The sequence below is a fragment of the Cardiocondyla obscurior genome, linkage group LG06, assembly GCF_019399895.1.
Source record: "Cardiocondyla obscurior isolate alpha-2009 linkage group LG06, Cobs3.1, whole genome shotgun sequence".
Taxonomy (NCBI): domain Eukaryota; kingdom Metazoa; phylum Arthropoda; class Insecta; order Hymenoptera; family Formicidae; genus Cardiocondyla; species Cardiocondyla obscurior.
The window spans coordinates 236745-258746 of record NC_091869.1 but is presented as its reverse complement, the minus strand read 5'-3'; the positions used below and the strand labels follow the sequence as shown (position 1 = coordinate 258746).

General features: G+C 34.6%; 3 protein-coding genes and 1 long non-coding RNA gene across 4 annotated transcripts; 2 read left to right on the top strand and 2 right to left on the bottom strand.

Moving 5' to 3' along the window:
• Window positions 1–364: 364 nt before the first annotated feature.
• On the bottom strand, window positions 365–20860 carry LOC139103229 (uncharacterized). Its single transcript, XR_011545849.1, has 3 exons — window positions 19922–20860; window positions 19762–19805; window positions 365–905 (listed from the first exon to the last, which is right to left on the bottom strand). It is a non-coding gene; the product is annotated as an uncharacterized lncRNA (long non-coding RNA).
• Window positions 5401–7994, top strand: LOC139103433 (uncharacterized). The gene is given in 5 exon segments (XM_070658082.1): window positions 5401–5702; window positions 5705–5739; window positions 5948–6259; window positions 6639–6806; window positions 7659–7994. Coding segments are annotated over 5 exon segments (723 nt in total). The 5' UTR covers window positions 5401–5623; the 3' UTR covers window positions 7788–7994.
• LOC139103432 (anti-sigma-I factor RsgI2) lies at window positions 12810–15097 on the top strand. Its single transcript, XM_070658081.1, has 3 exons — window positions 12810–12979; window positions 13264–13542; window positions 14220–15097. The coding sequence occupies exons 1-3, from the start codon at window positions 12968–12970 to the stop codon at window positions 14577–14579; spliced, it is 651 nt and encodes a 216-aa protein (XP_070514182.1). The 5' UTR covers window positions 12810–12967; the 3' UTR covers window positions 14580–15097.
• On the bottom strand, window positions 16186–17828 carry LOC139103773 (E3 ubiquitin-protein ligase RNF12-B). Its single transcript, XM_070658769.1, has 4 exons — window positions 17808–17828; window positions 17081–17320; window positions 16815–16946; window positions 16186–16620 (listed from the first exon to the last, which is right to left on the bottom strand). Exons 1-4 carry the CDS (start codon window positions 17826–17828, stop codon window positions 16321–16323), a joined length of 693 nt encoding a protein of 230 aa, XP_070514870.1. The 3' UTR covers window positions 16186–16320.
• Window positions 20861–22002: the final 1142 nt, after the last annotated feature.

Below are 22002 nucleotides of genomic sequence, written 5' to 3'. Positions count from 1 at the left end.
GCAGATCATGCCGAAAAGTAGCGTGTGTGCACACGTGCGTACGTGCGATTCCTCGTGAAAGATAAGCCGGTCGGACCCAGCCACGCCTTGCTCTCGGAGTCCTTGCGAAGAATGCGCCTTTGCGGTTACGTCATCGCAGCGGAGTGCAACGAGGTGTTTCATGCGCTACACGTCGCGACGGCCCGAAAGACAAAGGAGCGCCACTCGAGCGAGAAAACACCGTTAAAGTGAAAGGTGAAGAATGGAAATTGTTAATGTAGAAAAAAAAAAAAAAAGAAAAAAAAAAGAATATTTTTTAAATATTTTTTTTAAGAGGTTTTTACGCGTTATGTAAATCTTGTTCGTGTGTCGCGTATAAATGTAATACGTATCCCGCTGTATATACGCGCGCGTACATTCGCTCTTATCATCTTCTAAGACAACGAAACAATTATAAATATAAATCTGCAAGTCTGAGACTGCCTCGAGTGTTGATAAATTTCTGTGCGGCTTCGATTCTTTATCTGATTGATTGTTTAACTTTTCGGATTCTCTTCGACCACTCGGGATGATTTTCAGTTTCTTAGAATTCCCGGCTTCTTTATCTCTTTCTCTTTCTTCTTTCTTTGTAATCAATTCTCTGATACAATTTTAAAAATTACACGGCTTCACAAATCCCATTACTGTGACTCTCACTTTCTGGCGACCCGGCCGGTGAAAACTGCAACTGTACCGCACTTATATCAAGATCTGCATCTTACGTAAGTGCGACACAGGGATCGAGTCCGTCGTTTGTTACCTTGTTACGTTACCTTGTGCACACACGTCGATCCGATCGCCGAAAGTAATGCACTCGCGCCTTTTTTATCCGCAATACCAAAAAGTCGCTCTTGCCGAATGAATAACGGAGGCGGGAGCCAAAAATCCTGTTAACAAAAAAAACAAAAAAAAGATTAACCGACCTGAATAATAAACCTGATTTATTTATACTTCCCTACGTACATTCACGTAATTTACTTTCATTTTTATTGTTATACGCTTAGTTTTATACAAATATTATAAGATAATAAAATTAAAATTCGCTTATGTTTAAATTTACGTACATTTATTCAATTTGTCCGGCTTTATCATATTAATCTACCGTTGCAAAACGCTACGGTATTCGACCTTTCTCCGGTATCAGCGAGATTGTCACGCGAACTTCATGCTTCCGCGTATCCTGAGATTTCCGGCAGGGTAATATAATAAAATAAACTTTTGATCCTGCTGGATCGTGGACTTGTTACAGCGAGTATGTGGAATATACGAATGCGGGGAATAGTAGAGCTCATTGTCGGCGGTTCTTGTGCGTAGCCTGGTATTGAAAAGTCACCATTAGCAATGACATGTCTCTCCGTTACAAAATCCCCTGCGAGGTCTGTCGCGTGTGATTCATAATTATCGCCGAGGCAAATTCTTCTTGAGGCTTGAACGAGCAGGCAATGACGTACGTACGTGTTCTGCAACACGCCTGCTTGCCCGATTTTTCTAACGCGCCCCCGTATAAGTATGTTATTAATACCATTTCGCTGATTTCGCGCGCTGATATCAGCGCGATATCCCGGCCAAGTAGCGTGAAGCAAAGAGGAATCGATTACAATAAAAAATTATCGTAAACGCGAATATCATTAATGATTTTGCATCACGTGGTTGTGAAAGACTAATTGTGATCTTTACGGAGGGAGTCTTTATTGCCAACGCCTGATGTAAAACCGAAGGAATTCCAAGATAAATTATCAATTAAAGTTCTATTTAACGATACTATAAATTATTCGCACATATTAATGCAACTGTAATTAGTATTAAGCGCGAAAGAAATTCTTATTTGTGAGCGACGCAAAAGAACTCGACGGTTCAAAGCGTGTAACATGTCTTGAACCTAAATGTGATTAGCGTATACGTTATAGCTGCGATATACGTATTAAGTTATCGAATCTATTCGCTATTGTCGTCGACTTCCATTTTCTCCGGCGTAAAAATAATTTATCTATTTTCTCTGCTGTGAATTTACGAAGCCGAGGCGTTGCCGAGGCGGTGCGGCGATTGCGTAACGCGTTATCGAGATCGAAAACCAGCCCCTGACCGGACGGAAATAATGCCCGGAGGTGTGTCACCTAAGTTCGTGAACGCACTTGGACGTTTCTCTGTGATATTCGTCGATCGATTAGTATACCGGATCCACATTAGACATAAATGCGAGCTCGAGCGTATCGAAAAACCGCCTGGTCACGCACGGGCGATTTTCTACGCGTGAGAAAAGCTAGTTGACGCAATTTAAATCAAACTTATCGTCGATACAAGGGTGCCCATAGTGCGATAACCTCTAGGAATTTTTATTTATTTGATGTAGATCCAGAGTATAAAATCTTGAACGACCACTTGACTATCTAATTCAAATTATTCGACGTAATAAACCCTGATTCAAGCATTGAAATTTTCGGAATAACTTTCTTGCGCTTTGTACAATTTTTTTTTTTTTTTCATGGATTTTTTATTTTTAAAAACCATTGTTTTTTAAAAAAGATAATAAATTTTTTTAATTTATAAATAAAACCAGCCTTTTATTTTATTAAGTAACCTTTCCGCTTTTCTCGAGAAATGACGTCAAGGTATTTTTTCATCAAGTCTACGATTTTTTTTCTCTTTTTTTTTACGCTAAATTACACAACAGCTTACAATAATATAAAAATTTTTAATATAAATCTAAAGTCAATAAATAGATTTTAATGTAATATAAAATTTATTTTAATACAAATGTAAGTTTCTTTTTTACTTTGCTTTATAATTGAAACCACGCAAGACATAGATTGCAAGGTGAAATAATAGGAGCAACAGATATAACGATTTGTAATAAAATATTCCATGAATAATGCGAACTTAATAAGAAAGTGTCGTCAAAGTATTAAAATATCCTTGAAAGCTAAGTTGACACCGTAAGATAGCGGGTTTTTACTTTTTGTAGCAATGTACACACTAGTTCTTACTTTTATTTATCACACATCAAAGAAAACTGATTACTTTCTTAATGATAAATGTATAAATTGTTATTTATGTACATTTATCGTCATCGTTACTTAATTTAAAAAAAATAACATGTAATATATGTATAACTAATAGTGCTACGAAGCTTGTCAAACCAGTTATTATTCCAGTACTTATACGCTATATTTTGAACGTTATGGTAAAACATTACCGCGAAAATTTGTAATAAAATAATTATTTACCAGCTGCAAAAAGTAAATAAAGTGTTTTAGTCGTTAAAAAAAAAGAAGTAATAATAATAATTACAAATAATTAAATTTTTAAGATAATAGCGTACGTAATAAAACATCTGTGATTTCGTATTCAACAGCGTAATAAACACTACGGCGCGCATATGTATATCTCGATATTACAGATACACATCTTGATAGACAATTCAGTTGCCGAGCTGCGATAAGCATTAATCAATCCTGTGGTGAGTACCAGATAATGAGCTCAATCAGAATTGGCATTAGATTAGCGAATTAACCGCACTTCGATCAAAGACAAACCGGACACGCGAGCGATCGTGTGACGTGAACCACTACGTTCTACTCAATACAAATTGCACTTATTTAAAGATCATACGCGCACGGGCTCGTGCTGGCAATCGTAAGAGGCCGCAAAAACCTTTTCCGAATAGAGTGTTCAATATCCCTATCATTATTGCGCTGTCGTGCAATAGTAGGTAGTTGATTAATTTTCCTTTGAGCAAGAGATAGCAGAACGTTATCGTTTCGAACAGTCAAAAGACGAATATCATAATAACGTTGCATTATAAATCTATAGGGACCTGATTAATCAGTTTAATTAATTTATCATTGACGATAAAGAGTTACGCAATATATCCGAGTTTTTTTTTTTTAATACAGATTTATTCGAATTATCAAACTGTAAAATTAAAATGTTATCAAACTGTAGTTTTACTTTATGGTGACGTTGTGTAACAACAACGTAGCTAATAAGAACATTTGGTAAAAAAAAGCGTTTAAAAAATCGATTGTAATAAATTATTGCAAACGCTTTATATTAAATATAACAAAAAAAAAAATAAGGAGTAATGTAAAAACTCCATTAACAACCCAAGGATTTAAACTGCTGCTCGTAAAATATACAAGCGACTTGGCGTTCGGAGTGTGCTCTAAAAGAGAGATAAATAAATATTATACCAGGAAACGTTTGTTTGGGCGTAGTGGAGCGATAGGGGGTCTATTCTGCGTGCCAACGTGACAGACTTAATCGTCTTGTGTCAACTTGGGAATGTTACACGTTTATTTGTCGTACAGTCGTGATTCAAATAGTTCGCTGTTTCTATTTGTGACCAGTGTAACGTATTTCTTTTTTTATGTAATTTATTATAATGTATATAAATGTATATAAATGTAAAAAAAAAGATTAAAAGAAAATTGAATACATGTCCAAATTAATAAATTATTTACAGTGGACAAGAGAATAACTAGTAATTAATTTCTCAAGAATAAAGGATTGCCCATAAATTAATCGGCAGACAGGGATAAAATCGCTATAGATCAATCAGCTTGCGATTTGCGCCATTAATGACTTTTTTTTTTTTTTTCAAACATTAAACCAACATATCAGTCTCTCAGATGGCAATGATATCTGCGGAATTGCTACCTGCTGAACAGCTTGCATTTTGCATGGTAGACGCGTAACGTAATAATAGTGTACCGCAATAGAAGACACTGCGTTCCTCGCAACGCATGATTTATATTAGCACGGTGAACTAGATGATTTACTTCGTAATGAAGCATTGAGCAATCTTGCGCAAACCGACACTGTTACAATTAGTACTACGCCATGCATGCATTGCATTAGCTAAATTAGAAAATTTTTTATTTCTACATTATACATTTTATTATCTATTATCAATTAATATTGTGCTTGCAATTTTGCTAGCACTGATATTTCGAATTAATTAAAAAAATATGTTATTCTGTCATAATTTCAATTTTAATTAATTTTTTTTTTTTCTTTTAAAGTTTAATACTTTCTTAGACTTTGTTTAAATTAGAATAAAGCCACGTTTAAATTTTTATAAAAATTATTAAGTAAATCTGTGCTCGATCTTTTAACGATTACAGTAAGACATGCATTCCGTAATTTGCAAAATGCACGTCAATTACAATGTATCTGCATCTAATCTAATTCCACTTAATTTCGTAACGAAGAACTGCTGCAAGGAAAAAGAACTGTTGTGACATCGATCGCTAACGAGTATCCTGCGATTTTTCAATGACGCGCGTGACATCACGATTCAGGTAAGATCTCTCGGCGGGTGGAAAGAAGAAAGAAAAAAAAAATTATCTCGTTAAGGTTGTGGCATCGAAATGCACTCACATATGCACGCATATCTGCATAAAGTGGTGGCTAAGCGCGCGCTCCATTTACCAACGGCGGCTCGTGTACGTTTAGCGTGTTATACAATCGTTGCACATTATATGTTATAACATACGTATATCTGTGTGCAGTATATTGTAGGCAAATAGTGCTAGACTCTAGGTAGGTGTGGCGATAGATCGGCCGTTGGCTTCCTTCGCCATTGGCGGGGCGCAGGGTAAGCGAAATGAAAGTCAATTTCCTATATAAAGGGTGGTTTTCCAGCCCGACTACGACAGAAACCGATTTATTTTACTCACGTGCGAATATCACGCTAAAGTAACGTTCAACATGAGAGCCCTGGTACGTGCTGACACGTCTTCAGACGTTAAAAGAAACAGTGCTCAGATTAATTCATCTGGGAATATTTTCCGGGCATAATATATTATCAAATTATTCATCAAATTCAAGTTTAAAAGCCTATCGTATTTTTTTTTTATATAAATTATTTTTTCCGTACTCTGTTTTTGACTTAAAAAATCAAGTTATATATTCTTTTATAATTTTCCAGATCTGCATGGTGCTGATCTCCGCAGCGTTCGCTGCCGAAGACAAAGCGGTCAAAAAGCGTGGCCTGTTCGGCCTGAGTGATGGTTATGGTTATGGCTATGGTGACTTAAATGGATATGGTGGATATGGTGGTTATGGTGAATACGATGGGTATGCCGGATATGGTGGATATGGTGGATATGGTGGATACGGTGCATATGCTGGATATGGTGGCTATGAAGGAAGCAAAGGTGTCGTTGTCAAGGAGAAGACCGTCCCTGTCCCTGTTCCAGTTCCGCATGCAGTTCCCGTCGACCGTCCCGTCCCCGTTAAGGTAAGACTTAATCTATTTACTCTCCGATAATAGACACAAATTAAAATAATAAATTGTTTATATAAATTTACTGACGATTAGATCATATATCTTCAACAGAAAGTTGAAAAAGTCTTACATACCTTTCATGTAGCATAAATTTTTAACATTACGTTCTAAATAAATATTGAGTCAACCTGTTAATTTTTCAATTTTTAACCTAGCGTTTATGTTTCTCTATTAATTTTAATATTAAAAAAAAATGCCTTTATTAAATATTAAATTAATAGAGAAAACGTGGACGCTAAATGTTTTAGCGAAGCAGGCTAGAGAACAAATAAATATTATATAATTTATTGTAGTATATGTTTAAATAAAAAATTTTTCTTGTAAATTGTAGGTACCAGTTGAGGTCCCGAGGCCAGTTCCAGTCGCCGTTCCAGTGCCAGCTCCTTACCCCGTAGTCAAGACCCAGACCATCACGGTTCCCGTGGAGAAGCCTGTTCCAGTCAAAGTGCCCGTCAGAGTACCAGTGCCAGTACCCGTGCCTGCTCCATTCCCCGTTAAGGTAAGAAATTCTAATCTTTTGCCTTGACATTTTCTAATTCCTTCTAATCAATGTAAAGTTGACCAATAAATTAAAAAAAACGGATTTTGGAGCTAAAAAAATTTAAGAAATTACGACACTATTTTGTAAGAAATCTGACACGATAACTTGTAAACAAATCGTTGCTCTTTTGAATTATCTTAACATAATTTCCGCTCAATTTTGAATAACTTTTTATGATTATTTAGTTAATTTATTACGTAATGTGTTATCTCACACGCATTATAATTTTTTAGCTTGCCAAGAAGAAAGATAGAAATAGATTTTGAGACGTAATTATTAACAGTTTCCATACATACTTTCGGTTTCCAGTATTGCTAATTTATTCTTTACATTGATTAATTGGCATTTTAATTTAACCCATTGCGATAAAAAATCGTAATTTTAGTTATTTATTTGTACGTTACGCGACTGGATAAACATACGTAAAAATTATATTTTAAATTATAAATCAACAATTACGTTTAACGATAAAAAAAATACTCCAGTTAAACAGCGTAATAAATAATTATTAACAATAATTATTCACTGTGTTATATGTTCTGTTATCAAGCTTTAAAATGATAACAGGTGTGTAATAATACAAATCAATTGATTAATTAATTACGCTATCCACAAGCGCATTATTATCATTTCTATTATTTATATCAATTCTGAAAGGTATATTGTTTTACATTGGAAACTGTAGCATCGTTATATTAGATGCGTGTAGTATTCAAAAACACATTTAATTTAAAGAATAGCTAATGCACGATACATAACAAAAAGCAAAATTCAATCACATTTTTAATGAATATTTATGTTTGTTTTTAGGTTCCTGTCGCCCATCCGGTTCCAGTTCCGTACCCTCAACCTGTCCCAGTCGTCGTCTCGAAACCAGTTTACTACAAAGAAACGGTCCCTGTCGTCGTTAAGGACTACGGCGGTTACGGCCACTACTAGATGAATTTCTCCTATCCCAAAAAAAGTCACATACACACCACCTTGCTCCATCTTAACCTTTATCCCAGCAGCGAAAAATCCATCACGGCGAGCTATCGTTCCAAAAGCGCGACTCTCGTCGTGTAGTACTCCGAATTCACAGAATAAATCAATTTTGTAAATGTTTTCGTAAAGAACGAATCGATTTCTTTATTTCCTCTCGCAATCATAATTTATCTTTTAAGCCAACAATGTTGTTGTTCAACAATGCTAAATTATTATTTTAAAATGAGACATACCTAAATTCGCACAGTATAATATATTTAACTTGAACTCATCATTATCATTTTTATAATGGCACATAACGTACGAGACTTTACGCATAAATGAAATAGTTTAGTTCGCGCGTCCTTGCAACTCTTGGAAATAATGCTACAACTCTTGGAAATAATGGACATAATGCTAAATTTTGACCGCGCCGATCTGCAGTTCGTTTATGACTTCTAATTTATCGCAAGAAGGCTTTCACACTTAAATTTATATCTTACAAATGTGATTGTCTATTATATTTATTCGGTCTGTATCTAAGCGAGAAGTTTCTCAGCGTGAGAAAATATGCGTTCAATCCCGATGAAACGAAGAGGTATGTATATTGCAACATTGCTAGTCTGTGAAATTGCTACACTGTAAAATTTCGGCAATACATGCCTTTAATTTTCACGGGCTGACATTAATGGTTCGCCTTGATTACGGAATAGAGCAAAATGAATGGCAGATTTAGGAAAATTGGCCAACGCCCGAAGGTCTTTTGTCTACAAGATGATAAATGACCTGTTTAACATACAACATTAAATATATTACAGTCGAAAGTTAATAGTTATGTCATACCTTAAACAAGTTTTCACTAAATTATTACTTAATTAAACTATTTACTTTTAATTTCAATTATAATAGCTTTCTTCAATATTTTTGTTCCTAAAATAGATTTTTTAAATGTATTCCAGATTTCTTGTTTTTTTTGTTTTTTTTTTTTTTAATATTAAAATAACGATAACAATAATTTTTATTACAAGTAAAGTTAAAAATATATATACATATATGTGTGCATGCAACGTGCATACAGGAATGGGAATCAACTCTTACATAAAGTACTTGAGATTATTTCGAGATAAAGGGAAAGCATATGTATATTTTTATGATTGTACCCGTTGCATAAGTTTTGCATAAATTTTCAAAGCAAGCGCGGAATCTAAAGAATTAAATGAGTATCAAATTCTTTTATGTACAAACAATTAATCATTAATTATCCAACTGAACTAAATTAAACGAGTGATTAATTTTCATCGATTTGTACATTGCACAATACAAAATTCACAAAATTGTTTGTAACAATGATAATGGAAGGCGATCGAATAAATGATACAAAGGGAATAGGGAACAAAAGAGGCACGAACGTGCTCTTCGAGAACACGAAAATGACTTTCTTTTTCGAACGGCACGAAATGCCTCGAATACATAATGACATCTCGATTATGTCAATTTGCACAACAATAACGAGGTACTTGATACTTGATACGTCATACTTAAGTAGTTAATTTGGCAATTTTATTGTCTACAAGTACTATCTTTGATACTGGCCACGGTTCGAACTTTAAATATGCGAAGGCAATATCACAGAGCTTGTATAATGCATCGATACCAAACGAGTGCACGTGTGTACGCACGTCGGGACGACGTGAGGAATGTGCGTATAATAACCGGTGTACAACGAACGAAACGTGGAATTTTCGGCGATTTCGCTTCCACTGGCCGGGCTTGGCGTTCGCAATTATGCAATTGCTACAAACGATTATGTATATCTCGCGCTTGCAACAAATGACGAAAGGGCAAGCAGGGTCCAGTTTCCGGTGTCGAAATCAGAAACGCTTACCGATCTATACAATTCACGAATCGTTTGTCACTCTCACCAGGAAATCATTCGAAAGGTTTATCGATGCCCCTGATAAAGTTCATTTTCAAGTAACATAATTTAATTTCTTTATTTTTATAATATGTATATATGTATATATATATTTTTTTTTTATATACTACAAACCGAATCGTACTAAACCATCACACTCACAAATGCTTTTACTTTCTTTAAATTTTATCGGAAAATAATTTTAGGACTTGCGATAAATTATGCAGCTAGCCTATATAAATCTTCACGAAGAAATGTCCAGAAGAAATTTATCGCAGATCTCGATCATTCTTTCTCTCGGAGGATGGGCAAAAACCACTTCGTCTACGCAAAAAGTTCATCGCCGCCGCCGGCCTTGATAAATATCACATGTAAATTCGAATCATCCATATTATTAACGTTCAAGAGCTGTCACAGGTTTGTTTTTTTTTTTTCTTTAGCACGACAAAAATCCAGATTCACAACATTACAGTATTTGTTTTTTTAATTAAAATATGCTCGTTTTTTTAAAAATTACTTTAATAAATTTAGAAAAAGATGTAAGTATTTTCCGACTAATTATTTATATCTGGTAGCCTGTTAAAAAAATATCAATATTCAGAGTTAGTTAAATTGGGAATAAATTTGCATTAAACACGATAATAATATTATAAACATCTTTAACATGATTATTTATATCTATTATATGCCATAGAGATTACAAATTTTGGTTTATATTTAAAACTCAGTGCTGAAAAGCAAATTAATAAGAAAATGTCAAACAAACTGAATGATATAGTATAGCTAATAAAGTACATTGTCTTTTGACAACGTTTAATAAAAACGATAAAAATTAATATTTAATATTTAATATTTTTTAGAAATTATTAACCGTTGAATTAAAATTTTATTAAAATCTTTATAAAGATAGTTGATTATTTGCATACACCTACATTTACACGCATGCATACGCTTTCAATTTACCGAAGATTAATGTTTCGAAAATCCCAAAATCGTCGAATCATTTCTCATTCGTCACCCACGATAAACAAAACTAAATAATCTGCATAAATCCGTTTTAGTTTCGTCTCATTAACTCTGCGAGTGTAAAAGAATCCGAGAGATGCATTCTGTCGGCACGACCTCGCATACCGCGATTTTAACGTCATCCGGGAATCCACGAACTAATTTACGGAGTTTAATGACAGCGTCCCAAGTATGCTTTTTTTTTTCCTTCCGAATCAAAGGTGGACAAGAATGTTGCATTAATTTTTTATTAATATTTATTATAATAAATAAATATATTTTAATTAGTACACACTTTTTCTGAGAAATACTACTAAATATAAAATCTCTAAAAAAGAAATATGTAAAACATTAAATTGAAAAGTAATTTATTAAATATCTTAAATTTAATTTCATTGGAAGTAATCGATTTTATTTTTATTTACCGATCTACTTTATCTAATATAAATTATTTGATTTTAATGATAGTTTACATCTTTTGCAATCGTCTGTAATTAATATTACTTTCTTATTATTCATCATTGAATAGCATGTAATTTAAGTTATTATTATAAATATTAATAATGTACAACGATGTCGAGTACTGTAACGAGGATAAGTGATTCGTTGTCGCAATAATTTTCGTCATTACATAGACAGCTGTATTCGCTCGTCTATGAAAAATATGTATTAAAGATTACATTCTCCTCAAGTTTTCTGGACGCGGCCAGACAGGTGGAGCCAATTAACGAAAGCCAAGCAACAAAATTGCGCGAAGCTGCTCAAAAGTCAGACCACTTTCGGTAATAGCACGGTGTAACCTGAAAAGAAGAATCAGGCCTGTTCCGTAAGATCCATAAGTTCCACAAACACTTCGCGCAATGCACGGAACAAACCGGATGAGCTAGAACCCGTTTAGTTTTACTTCTAAAGACGCAAAATAATATTGTAAAAAATATTTTAAGCAATTAAATAGCTTTGAAAAAATTTTTATTTCAATGATTCCGAATTAGAAATAATTGAACAACTTCGTACGTAATAAAGATTTTAAATTGCAGGACAACCGTGAAATGGAATCTTCTCCGGTGCTTTCTCACTTTTTTTTGTTTTTCTTTTTTTAATTTATGAGATCTTTCAAACGCATATCTCACGCCTGTCGCTTTTTTTCTCGCCAGCTTCAAGAAGAAAATGAGACATAGTCTTGTTACGTGGTAATAAACGACGCAATGATTTATGAACGGGAGGGTATCCAAATGTAATACCGCATGATGCGCAAATATTATGACATTTTTATCAAGTAATTAAGTGATTCGTATTAAGAACCCCTAAGTGATATTTTTTAAAATGTTTTTATAATATTTTAAATATATCGCTGTATAATTTTGTTTGCAAAAAATCCACGTAATCGTGGGTAATTGTTTTTATTACATTTATAAGCAGCACTTTATTTTATTATTTCATATAAACATTTATAATAAATTACTGAAGAAATTTTCTTTCTTTTTTTTTTTTAAATTAAAATGTCCGTAATTTATATGACTGACATACAACGTAATATTGCTTGCGTACTTTTATCACCCATACTTAGTCAAGGACTAAGCTTATTATTTGTTTTTTATGCGTAATATTTCAATTACAGAACGCGCAATTGCACAACCGGGGAATTGCAATCGCGAAATGATTGAGAGAACACCCGATGTGATCTCGAAACAAAGATCCACGAAGCCTGAATTGATACGAGAGCTCGATTAACAATATCGTAATGTATAAAAACTTGAAAACTTGTTTACGTACTTACGTCACTCGCAATTACATAAAATTTATAATAATAATAGTACGTATAAAAAATTGAATTAAATAAAGAAAGTACATTAAATTATTAAACGGTTGCTATTTCATAGAAACAAATGGTACTGTTTGGTATAAATAAATGTTGAAACTATTTTCGTAAGCCATATAAAGGAGAACGTTAGTGATACAAATTTCGACGCGTGCGAGATGGTCATTTACGCAAGAATCTTGCTTGCGAACGGCGAGAAGAGTCGCGCGGGTGCGAGTTTTTCGACAATCCCCTACTCACAGAACCCGGTTTCGGTTTCTTTTCACCTAACCGCGTTTCAGCAGCAGGCCCGGTTGCCCACCACCTCGCTCTTCATGCCGTCTCTCCTTGAGGGTTTATCGTATAAAAGCAGGGGGATCTTCATCGTACTCATCAGTCGCAAATACGACGAACCCAGTTTGAAATTCGTGCAGCATCATGAACCCCAAGGTATAATCGGACATGAGAGTTCTTTTTCTCTTTCCATAAAAGTTCGTTCGACAAACAGTTATTCAAAGTACTGGCAAGGTCTAGAAGACCTTGCGATAAGTCTATCGCTTTGGAACTAGAGTGACCCGTGCTTTAGAAAATAATAAAATAAAATTCGTAAATTTAATTGTAAAAAAAAAACAAAAAATAATAATTTTTTAATCAATTAAATTGATCGAATATAATATCTCGATAATTTTTCAGAAGCAAAACTCATATATAATTTTTTTTTTTTTTATTTACAGGTGGTAGTATTCTTCGCCTTAGTGGCGCTTGCTTTAGCCGAAGAAACGCAAAGCAACGAGTCAAAGAAAGTAGAGGCCACAAAGAAGGACAAGCGAGGTCTTTATGGAGCTTTGGGCTATGGTGCACTAGGATATGGTTATGGTTACAGTGGATTAAACACGTACTCGTCTCTTCCACTCAGCCAAGATATCTCTACTGTTATAACGAAAGAAGTCGCTGTACCTGTACCACACCCGGTTGCTGTACCTGTCGAAAAACATGTCCCGGTCCCGGTTAAGGTAACGATACTTGATAATTTTTACGCTTTATCTCTTTATTAAAATTATTTTCCTAAGTAGCTTTACGATTCTGTTAACTTCGTAAATCTCACGCGTATGTAAAAAGTCTATCTCTCAAATAATTTATATTTTAATCGAGTGCACAGCTAGTTTCTAAAATGACATACAACTGACGTCTGTATACATTAACTGCGTTATTATATATAATGTGAACTTTCGAAATACATTTCTACGACACTAAGATTAGACGTCATAAAGAGAAATATTACTGCAGCAAGTAAAGGATAATTAGGAATAAGAAATTTTTATTTTATACGCCGAACGATATCTCGCGTTATTCTCGGAATGAATCACCTTGATCCAGATCTTTCGCTAAATTACATCTATACCGCATACATTTGCATCTTAATTAAATTCGGTGTTTTTAGTTGAATAATAATGAAGGTGATAGAGTAGCAAAGAAAAAAAAAATTATTTGAATTGCTAATTAAAGTAGAAAGTTTAGTCTCTAATAATCAACCGACAAGCCAAAATAAGTTAAAAAAAAAAAAAAAAAAGTTTAACATCGTATCGTAAGATATATCTCCGAATTCTTCCCCCTGCCTATTTTCTCCTAATCTTTTAATGCGTCATTTTGGTCACCAGTGATCAATATATCTGACTTTTTTTTCTTCTAGGTGCCGTATGCCGTGCCGGTCGACCGCCCTTACCCCGTACAAGTACCTAAACCTTACCCAGTTGAGGTGACCAAGCATGTCCCTGTCCCAGTAGACCGCCCCGTACCAGTTCCCGTCAGCGTTCCAGTCAAGGTCCCAGTTCCAGCCCCATACGCCGTCAAGGTACCTCAGCCCTACGCCGTGCCCGTCGTTAAGCACGTACCAATACCCATTGCGCAACCGATCGTCTACGAGAAGCTAAATGCCGGATACTACGGCGGATTAAACGGATACAACGGATACAACGGATACAATGGATACAGTGGTTACAGCGGTTACAGCGGTTACAGTGGTATCCCCTACGGATACTCTTCTTGGTAAAATAGCCAACGTCAACAACCACGCAATGACGCTCTTCAACATTGTCAGCGCGAAGCATCACTTGAACCGCGTGGATCTTTCAGTGACTATTTTCTTAAAAAAAAATATATAAAAAAAAAGAAAAGAAAAAAAACCGCTCCAGAAAAAAAATACATATATTAACGTATGTTAATATGTATATAATATTTTCTAATGATGAGTGTGATTAAAGTGAATACTTTTCGTTTCGGAAATTGAGAGACCATTATCGTGAGTTTTTTTTATCTTACATTTTTTTTTCTTCGGACAACTTTATAACAGGGAGAGAAAAAGAGAGACTGAGTGTCTTAAAAAAAGAAGAGCGTCTTTTAATTTTGAATTTAAAGAAAAGAAGCAAGAAGACATCTCCACGACAGAAAAGGATCGCGTGGTGCTCGCATTCATCAAGTGTGACTATTTAGGTCTATGTTTCTACTTTTAATTTCATATTGCTGATTGTCATCATTGAAATAAATTTTTTTTCATGAAAAAAAAAAAAAGCATTTTTTATTGCTTATAACTATGATTTCATACCGTGTTGCAGACGAAAATATTAAAGAGACATACGCATGCAGAGGGAAAGATAAAAAAAATTATCTTTTCTTTTGTATTTTAATAACTATTTTTTTTAAGTTTCATATTTTGCAATTTAATATACTTTTTAACCTGGAATTAAATAACTATTATGTACTTAATATTTTAAGTACGCAATGTATAAATTTAAATAACAGACTTGTCGAAAATATCAACGCGATAAATAATTTTTGATTACATGGTCGATCTCTTAGTTAGAATATTACCAAACAAAGATCGTAATTGTATAATCCACGGGGCACAAAAAAAAAAATTTAAGGCCGTATTATGAGAAATGGTTATATAAACACTGCGGTGAAATGTCCATTAAATGGAGAACGAGGACACGTTAAACGCACGATTAATAAAATTTGCATGCAGAGCGCACGCCACAAGAAACGTACGCGCGTATTGTAAGTGATCTCATTGGGCAAGTCCAACTCGTAACGTTACTTGCACACCTGCCCAATAAAAAAGTGTCGCAATCTGATATTCGTGACTATTTCGCAGAACATTTGGCAAGAAACGAAAAATTTAACCAATACAAGGAATAAAAAAGAGGTGTGTACAAATGTTTTATTTAAAAATAATACTAAAATATTAAGTCTCGTAACAGAAGAAAAATTATAACATTAAATAACAAAAACAAAAACTCAACAATTTTCAGAAAAATCAGTATATACACAAAAATGCGTTATTTTAACTTAACTCATTACAGTTTATCGATTAAAAGACTCAATTAATTTTATTCACGTTGCAATAGAAATAATAACGTCAAAAGGAAAATTTGTTCTCATATAACTCCGTAGTTTTTCTTTATAATTTTTTTTTTTTTTTTTTTTTTATCTTTTATCTAGCGTCTCCAAATTAATATCTTGTTAAATTCGAGAAGCATTATTTTGAATTTATACATCAAACAATCTACTTTAAAAGTAAAGTGGATCAAGTTTCCGAAATAGGGCATCGTTATTTATTTAGTACTTGTATTTTACTTATCGAAACCCTTTAACTTTTCACTCGAGCCGCTTTCAAAGTGGCCAGCTCGCGTACATCATATGTCAGTGATTTACTTCTCGATTTACTTTTTCTTTCAGCCGCGCAGATCTCACCGCACATAGCCATAATCAGTTGGCCTGTCGCATTTCGAAAGCTAATGATCCGCTGAGTAATCGGGCTTGGATGGTTGAAATTGGGCCTGCTGGTCGCTACCCTGCTGATCGTAACCTTCTTGAGAGCCTTGAGAGGAATAACTGCTGTAATTGGTTGTCTCGTGGCTAGAATGATCGTCTCCGGTTCCACTTCCAGCGGAAATGCCACCTTCGTCGTGATTCAATTGCGGAATCGGTATCGTTTTTGGTACCGGAATGAAAATCGGCTTAGTTAAACTAATCGGATGTGGTACAGGGACCGGATGTGGCACAGGCACCGGTTTAGATATCAGGAACGGTATCTATTTTAAATTAAATCAAGTAAATATATATATATATTTATTTTTAATTGTAATATATATTTAATAAATAAATTTAATAACTAAAAAGAGAAATATTTATTCTGTATAAAAATATAAATTTCAAGATATTGCTAAAAAAATAAATATATATATTAGATTATAAGATTCTTTTTATTTTAATTATTAATCATTACCTGCTGATGCAATTCCACCGGATACGGCTTCTCCACTGGCACTGGCACATGATGCGGCACTTTAACTATTTGCGGCACTGGAATTGCAATGGGATGTTTTACTGGTACAGGAAATGGAATGTGATGAGGTACCTGTGATAAAGTAAATTATTATTAATCAGCCATGCGCGAACAATTATACAGTGTCGCGTAAGAAAAAAAAAAAAAATAAAATAAAACTGCCTGTTAATTATTAATTAGATTCAAAATTCAGTATTTTTACTTACCTTAACAGGATACGGGACAGGAACTTTGATGGCCACTGTCTTGGTAACCTTGATTATCTTAGTCGGCACTTCGTGTAAATGTACCGATTGCGAGATGAGCTTGGGCTCATCTGCCCCGAAACCATGACCTTCGTGTAAAAAGAACGAGGGTTTCGCCGTGACCGCTATCACCGCCAGCGCAAATAAAAACTGCACAGGTATAACATCGTCATGAAAGCGTAACGGATCCGTTTGAGGAATCAACGATTAAACATATTCATAAAATCATGAAACTGCGATCATAGAAAGTTTCAGCGAGTTTAAGCAAGCTTTAAGTTATAATTTCTTTCAATTTTATTTAAATTTAATTGACAATTTTAAAATATATCTAATTTAAAGAGAATAAATTTAATAATAACCAAGAACATAATATAATTGTTGTTTACCGAAATAAAGCAGTAATGAAATTAATAATTTAATGCACCGTTATTTTAATTGCACTTTTACAATTATCTGTGCCTCTGAATTTTCAGCACAGCAATTTTATTTAAGAGAACAGTCTCATCATTTAGAATTTCCTTTCACTCATTGTTAACTTTCGAGAAACCGAGCGTGAAACCTATTGTTATCACTAACAAACACACGTATCACAAAGTCGATATTTCAGATGATTTGGATAACTCGTGATCCGGCAAAAAGGCAAGAAAGCTACGGCTTTTAGATCTTGAAACTTCCGATGGAAACTTACAAGTTGCAACATGATCGTCATCTTGTGGTTCTGAATCAAGATCCGATGGTGTTTCCGCACTGACTATTATCGTCTACACGAGGACTTATATACAAGGACCTTCACCATGAATCGGTTCGCCACAAAGAAAACACTCACTCTCTTTCCGACTGACCGATCTCTTTCGCCCTCGATCGCGTCTCCTCTTCTCTACATTTTACGATTACTATTATATTTTTTTTTTCTCTTTCTCTTGCGGGTAAACCGCTCGCACAACTAGCGAGTTTAACGACCCGGTTGGCAGAAAATTTTATAAACGCGTCAGATAAAAAATAAATTAACTAAAGATCCTATATATATTTTCGCAATCTAAATAATAATATTATATTTAAATTACTTAAATATATTATAAATTATAAATAAAATATATATATAACAAATAATGCGTTATATAAAATATGTAATTTAATTAATATAATTTTATATATGTGCTGATACGTAAAAAAAAAAGGGTTAATACATTGTGACTGATTGTAATTCTTCAAAAGAAAAATAGATAAATCTATGCGAAAAGTACAAGCATTTATACAGGAAGTAATATTCTTAACACCCAACTCTCATGCGAATTTCCGGTTCATACACTAACGTAGAGAATGTGCGATCTGTGTTTTCTTAAAAGGGAAATGAGCGTAGAGCAAACGAGAGTGAAAGGACTATCACCGAAAGGCGGTGACGATGCTCACAAAGTAAGAGGGCATGCGACCTGGTTTATCCACCTGGGTATTCACCATAAGCTTTATCCGGGCGTAAGTGAATATCAAAAGAGTGCATTTGCTTCGCGAAAACTACATAACTTTATTTCCAATTAATTGCGAATGTATTTATTTTAAGAACGACTTCCTGGTGTTCACAAAAAGTGTTAATTTAAAAAAAAACTTATCAACTTTCATTGAAAGTGAGAGGAGAAATAGAAGATCGTGGAAATATTACTTTTGCTTTTGTGTCAAACCGGTTATTGTTCTTTTTATTCTAACGCTTTCGTTATTTATATCTGATAAACTATTTTCCCCGTTTTGTCATAATTTACTACATACATTATTTTATACTTACAAATTAATTTAAATCATCAAAGATTGTTATAAATTGTGCACCGGTTTTATTTCTCTATTTATTTATTTAATTACATTGATACGGAATTTAATTAAGTAATTTAAAGATCGATCACGTTAGAAAATCAGAGCGCGATTAAATATAACAAGCTTGAAATTTAAGTTTACAGCCGGCGATGCGGAAGTGAATGTATAGGAAAAGGTACTACTTCCTACCTTCACTTGATTTATAACTCGAACACGCCGCAGAACAAAGATTTAATAAAAGAACAACATTTTTACGGACGCTGCTTTTTCAACAAAGCCAGAGAAAGGTACAAAGTGTGCATGAATGCATGTCTGACGTACCTATGCGTACAATTGCACTGCTATGCATCGAGAGAGGAAAAACAAAAAAGAAAAAAAAAAAAAGAAAAGAACAAAAATAAAATGTAAAACATTGAATCTAATTCCCAATTCTTTTTCCACAAATAGCATAGCTTCCGCATTAACAAAAATGTTAAACTGTTGTACAAACAATTGTACAAATAATTGTACTATTAATTAACAAATAATTATAATGTATATCCGTTTTTAAAACGCATACTTTCTCAAAATAAATTAGTATACAATAATAACTGTGTCAAATAGTAATAAGTATATCACTGATAATAAATGGAAAATTACTAAATTATTTAATGAAGTTTAGTTTCCACTGTTTGATGCAATAAAATTATAACAGTGCTCAATTGTACCGCAGCGTCTCTTGTCTATTTTAAATTAAAATAGAACAAACCTACGCACGCTTAGCGTGCACAATTTTTTGGCCAGTTCCAATAATTACAATAATTACAATAATTAATTACGAAAAAAATTTTGCGACTTACCAGTCTGCGTGAGCATCAGCGGAGTTGCACAATTCTGCCGGTGCCTGTAACATAAGAAGAAAAATATTATTGTAGACACGTAAATTCGTTAATAAAATTAATAAATAAAAAGATAAAATTTTTATTTAATAAAGATTGTATTAAAGAAACGTATACTTACTTAAGAGTTGCTCCGCCGATGCAGGATGCCCGTCCCGGGCCTGCTCCTCCTCTCAGTTGGGACGTGACGAGTCATCCTTCTGCGTACATTCTGGACATTCTGGACGAGATCACTGGACGAGTTCACTGAACGAAATAGTCAACGGCACTCCCGTTTAATTCCCGATCGCGACGAAAAAAAATTGGCTGCGACGTAAAGCGAAGTCTAATCGTAAGAGTCACTTTTTGATCCCCGTCGGCGGAACGAAGGACGCCGAGAACAGATGCGAAGCAGGCGAACGAGACGGGCCGCGACACGAAATGTTCCTCGCGCACTTAATCTTCCTCGAACTCCTTAAAGATCAGCTGTTCGAAATAGAATGAGACGGAGACGTCCCGGCCGCGACGGAGAAAACGCGCGAGGTGCTGACAACACGCTCCGACAATAGCGGTCGCCGGAACCTGCCGAAAAAAATCGTAATGGGAGCCGGACACTCGGAAATGCCCGAGTAATACGCGACGTAGTTCACATCGGACGCTCCGCGCGCGCCGCATCCGCAACATAACCTTATCGTTCCGAAGTACTTACTCGAAGCACAACACGAAGCGCAGAACGATGAACGGAATAACACACGCGTACAAGAAACATTCGTTCATCCACGAGTCGACGACGTCGACACTTGTTCGTGTGCGAGACTACGGTATCCGCGGCCGAAAACTCGCGTAATTGCAGAGCAATTAACGACACGTCCGCACGCCCGAGGCTCCGCAACTAGACTCATCGTTAGTGATTCCGGCTCTTGGATCGAAAGATTTCGATGCTCGCTGTATCGTCGCCCGACTACAGGTGCGTAAAACACGCAGATACTTCAATATCGGTCTCGAAAACCGATGCTCGCTGATGCCCGGTGCACCGCGTGACTGGCGTACCATCTCAACTACGCAACGGGTCGTGCAACTCGTTCGTGATCAGGCGATCGACGGAGCGCTGTGATTGGTCGGCGCGCTAGGGACTCTCTTCACCCCGCCGCACCGACGCCGACGACGCTCAACTAATTCACGCGTCACCGAAATTTATTTTTTAATGAGATTTAATAAATGCAATACATTATACAATACATGCTTGTATCAAGCAATGTATTGTATGATCATATAATTTGGTGGTTGCGAATGAGGCGCGGTGAGGAAAGGGGAAATCGCGAAGATCGTCTTTGCTTGAGCATATTAATTAATTATTAAAATGAAATCTCAAAACGAATCTCAAAACTCACTGATTTGATAGCCGACACATTGATGCAACCATTAAAACGAAATGAGTTTAAATAGGATTGTAATCAGTGCATTTAAACTAATTAGTCCCACTCTGATATTGAACTCTGATGAAAACATTACATATAATTGCAATTTACTAATTCTCCTGATAACAAGCAATATTAACGCATCAACGTATCGCAAGAAACGTATACACAGGCGAAATTAGTCGACTGTTTTACACTTACTACAGATGGAGCCATAATCATAATAAATTAATATTAACTAATTATTTAATATTAATTAATAGACAGATATAAATACGTCAACCTAATAAATTTATTGCAACGTATGTTAACGTTTCGTGAAACTTGTAGAAATAATAAATTATGTTAGAAGATTGTACAACAATAAAGTTTAAGAATTGATAATAAGTATCAGAATTTTATGAGCTTCAGTTAATAAAGTTTTATAACTGTACTATTTGCAGATCAATGATTAACATTAATAAAGATATTACTAACCATAAACAAGTCCTACGAAGAATAAATAGAGTGAAAGTTCGAATCTCTTATTTCATTTATAAAGAGTTGGCGACAACTTCTGTGATGTGATCCTACACGGAATTTTACATCGCCTTTATATCGTCCTTACGATAAATCCCGTTGTATGCCCGTTAAGTGGTCGCCTTGCACAATCCACTTTTTTTTTTTTTTTTTTTCTTTCTTTTAATCCTCATTATGCATTATGTTTGACCACGCGAGTTGATTACTATTTCTTGATTTATGCACACGTTCCTTTTAACACTTTCACACATCTACATGACATCTCAATTCGATGTAACAAATTGTG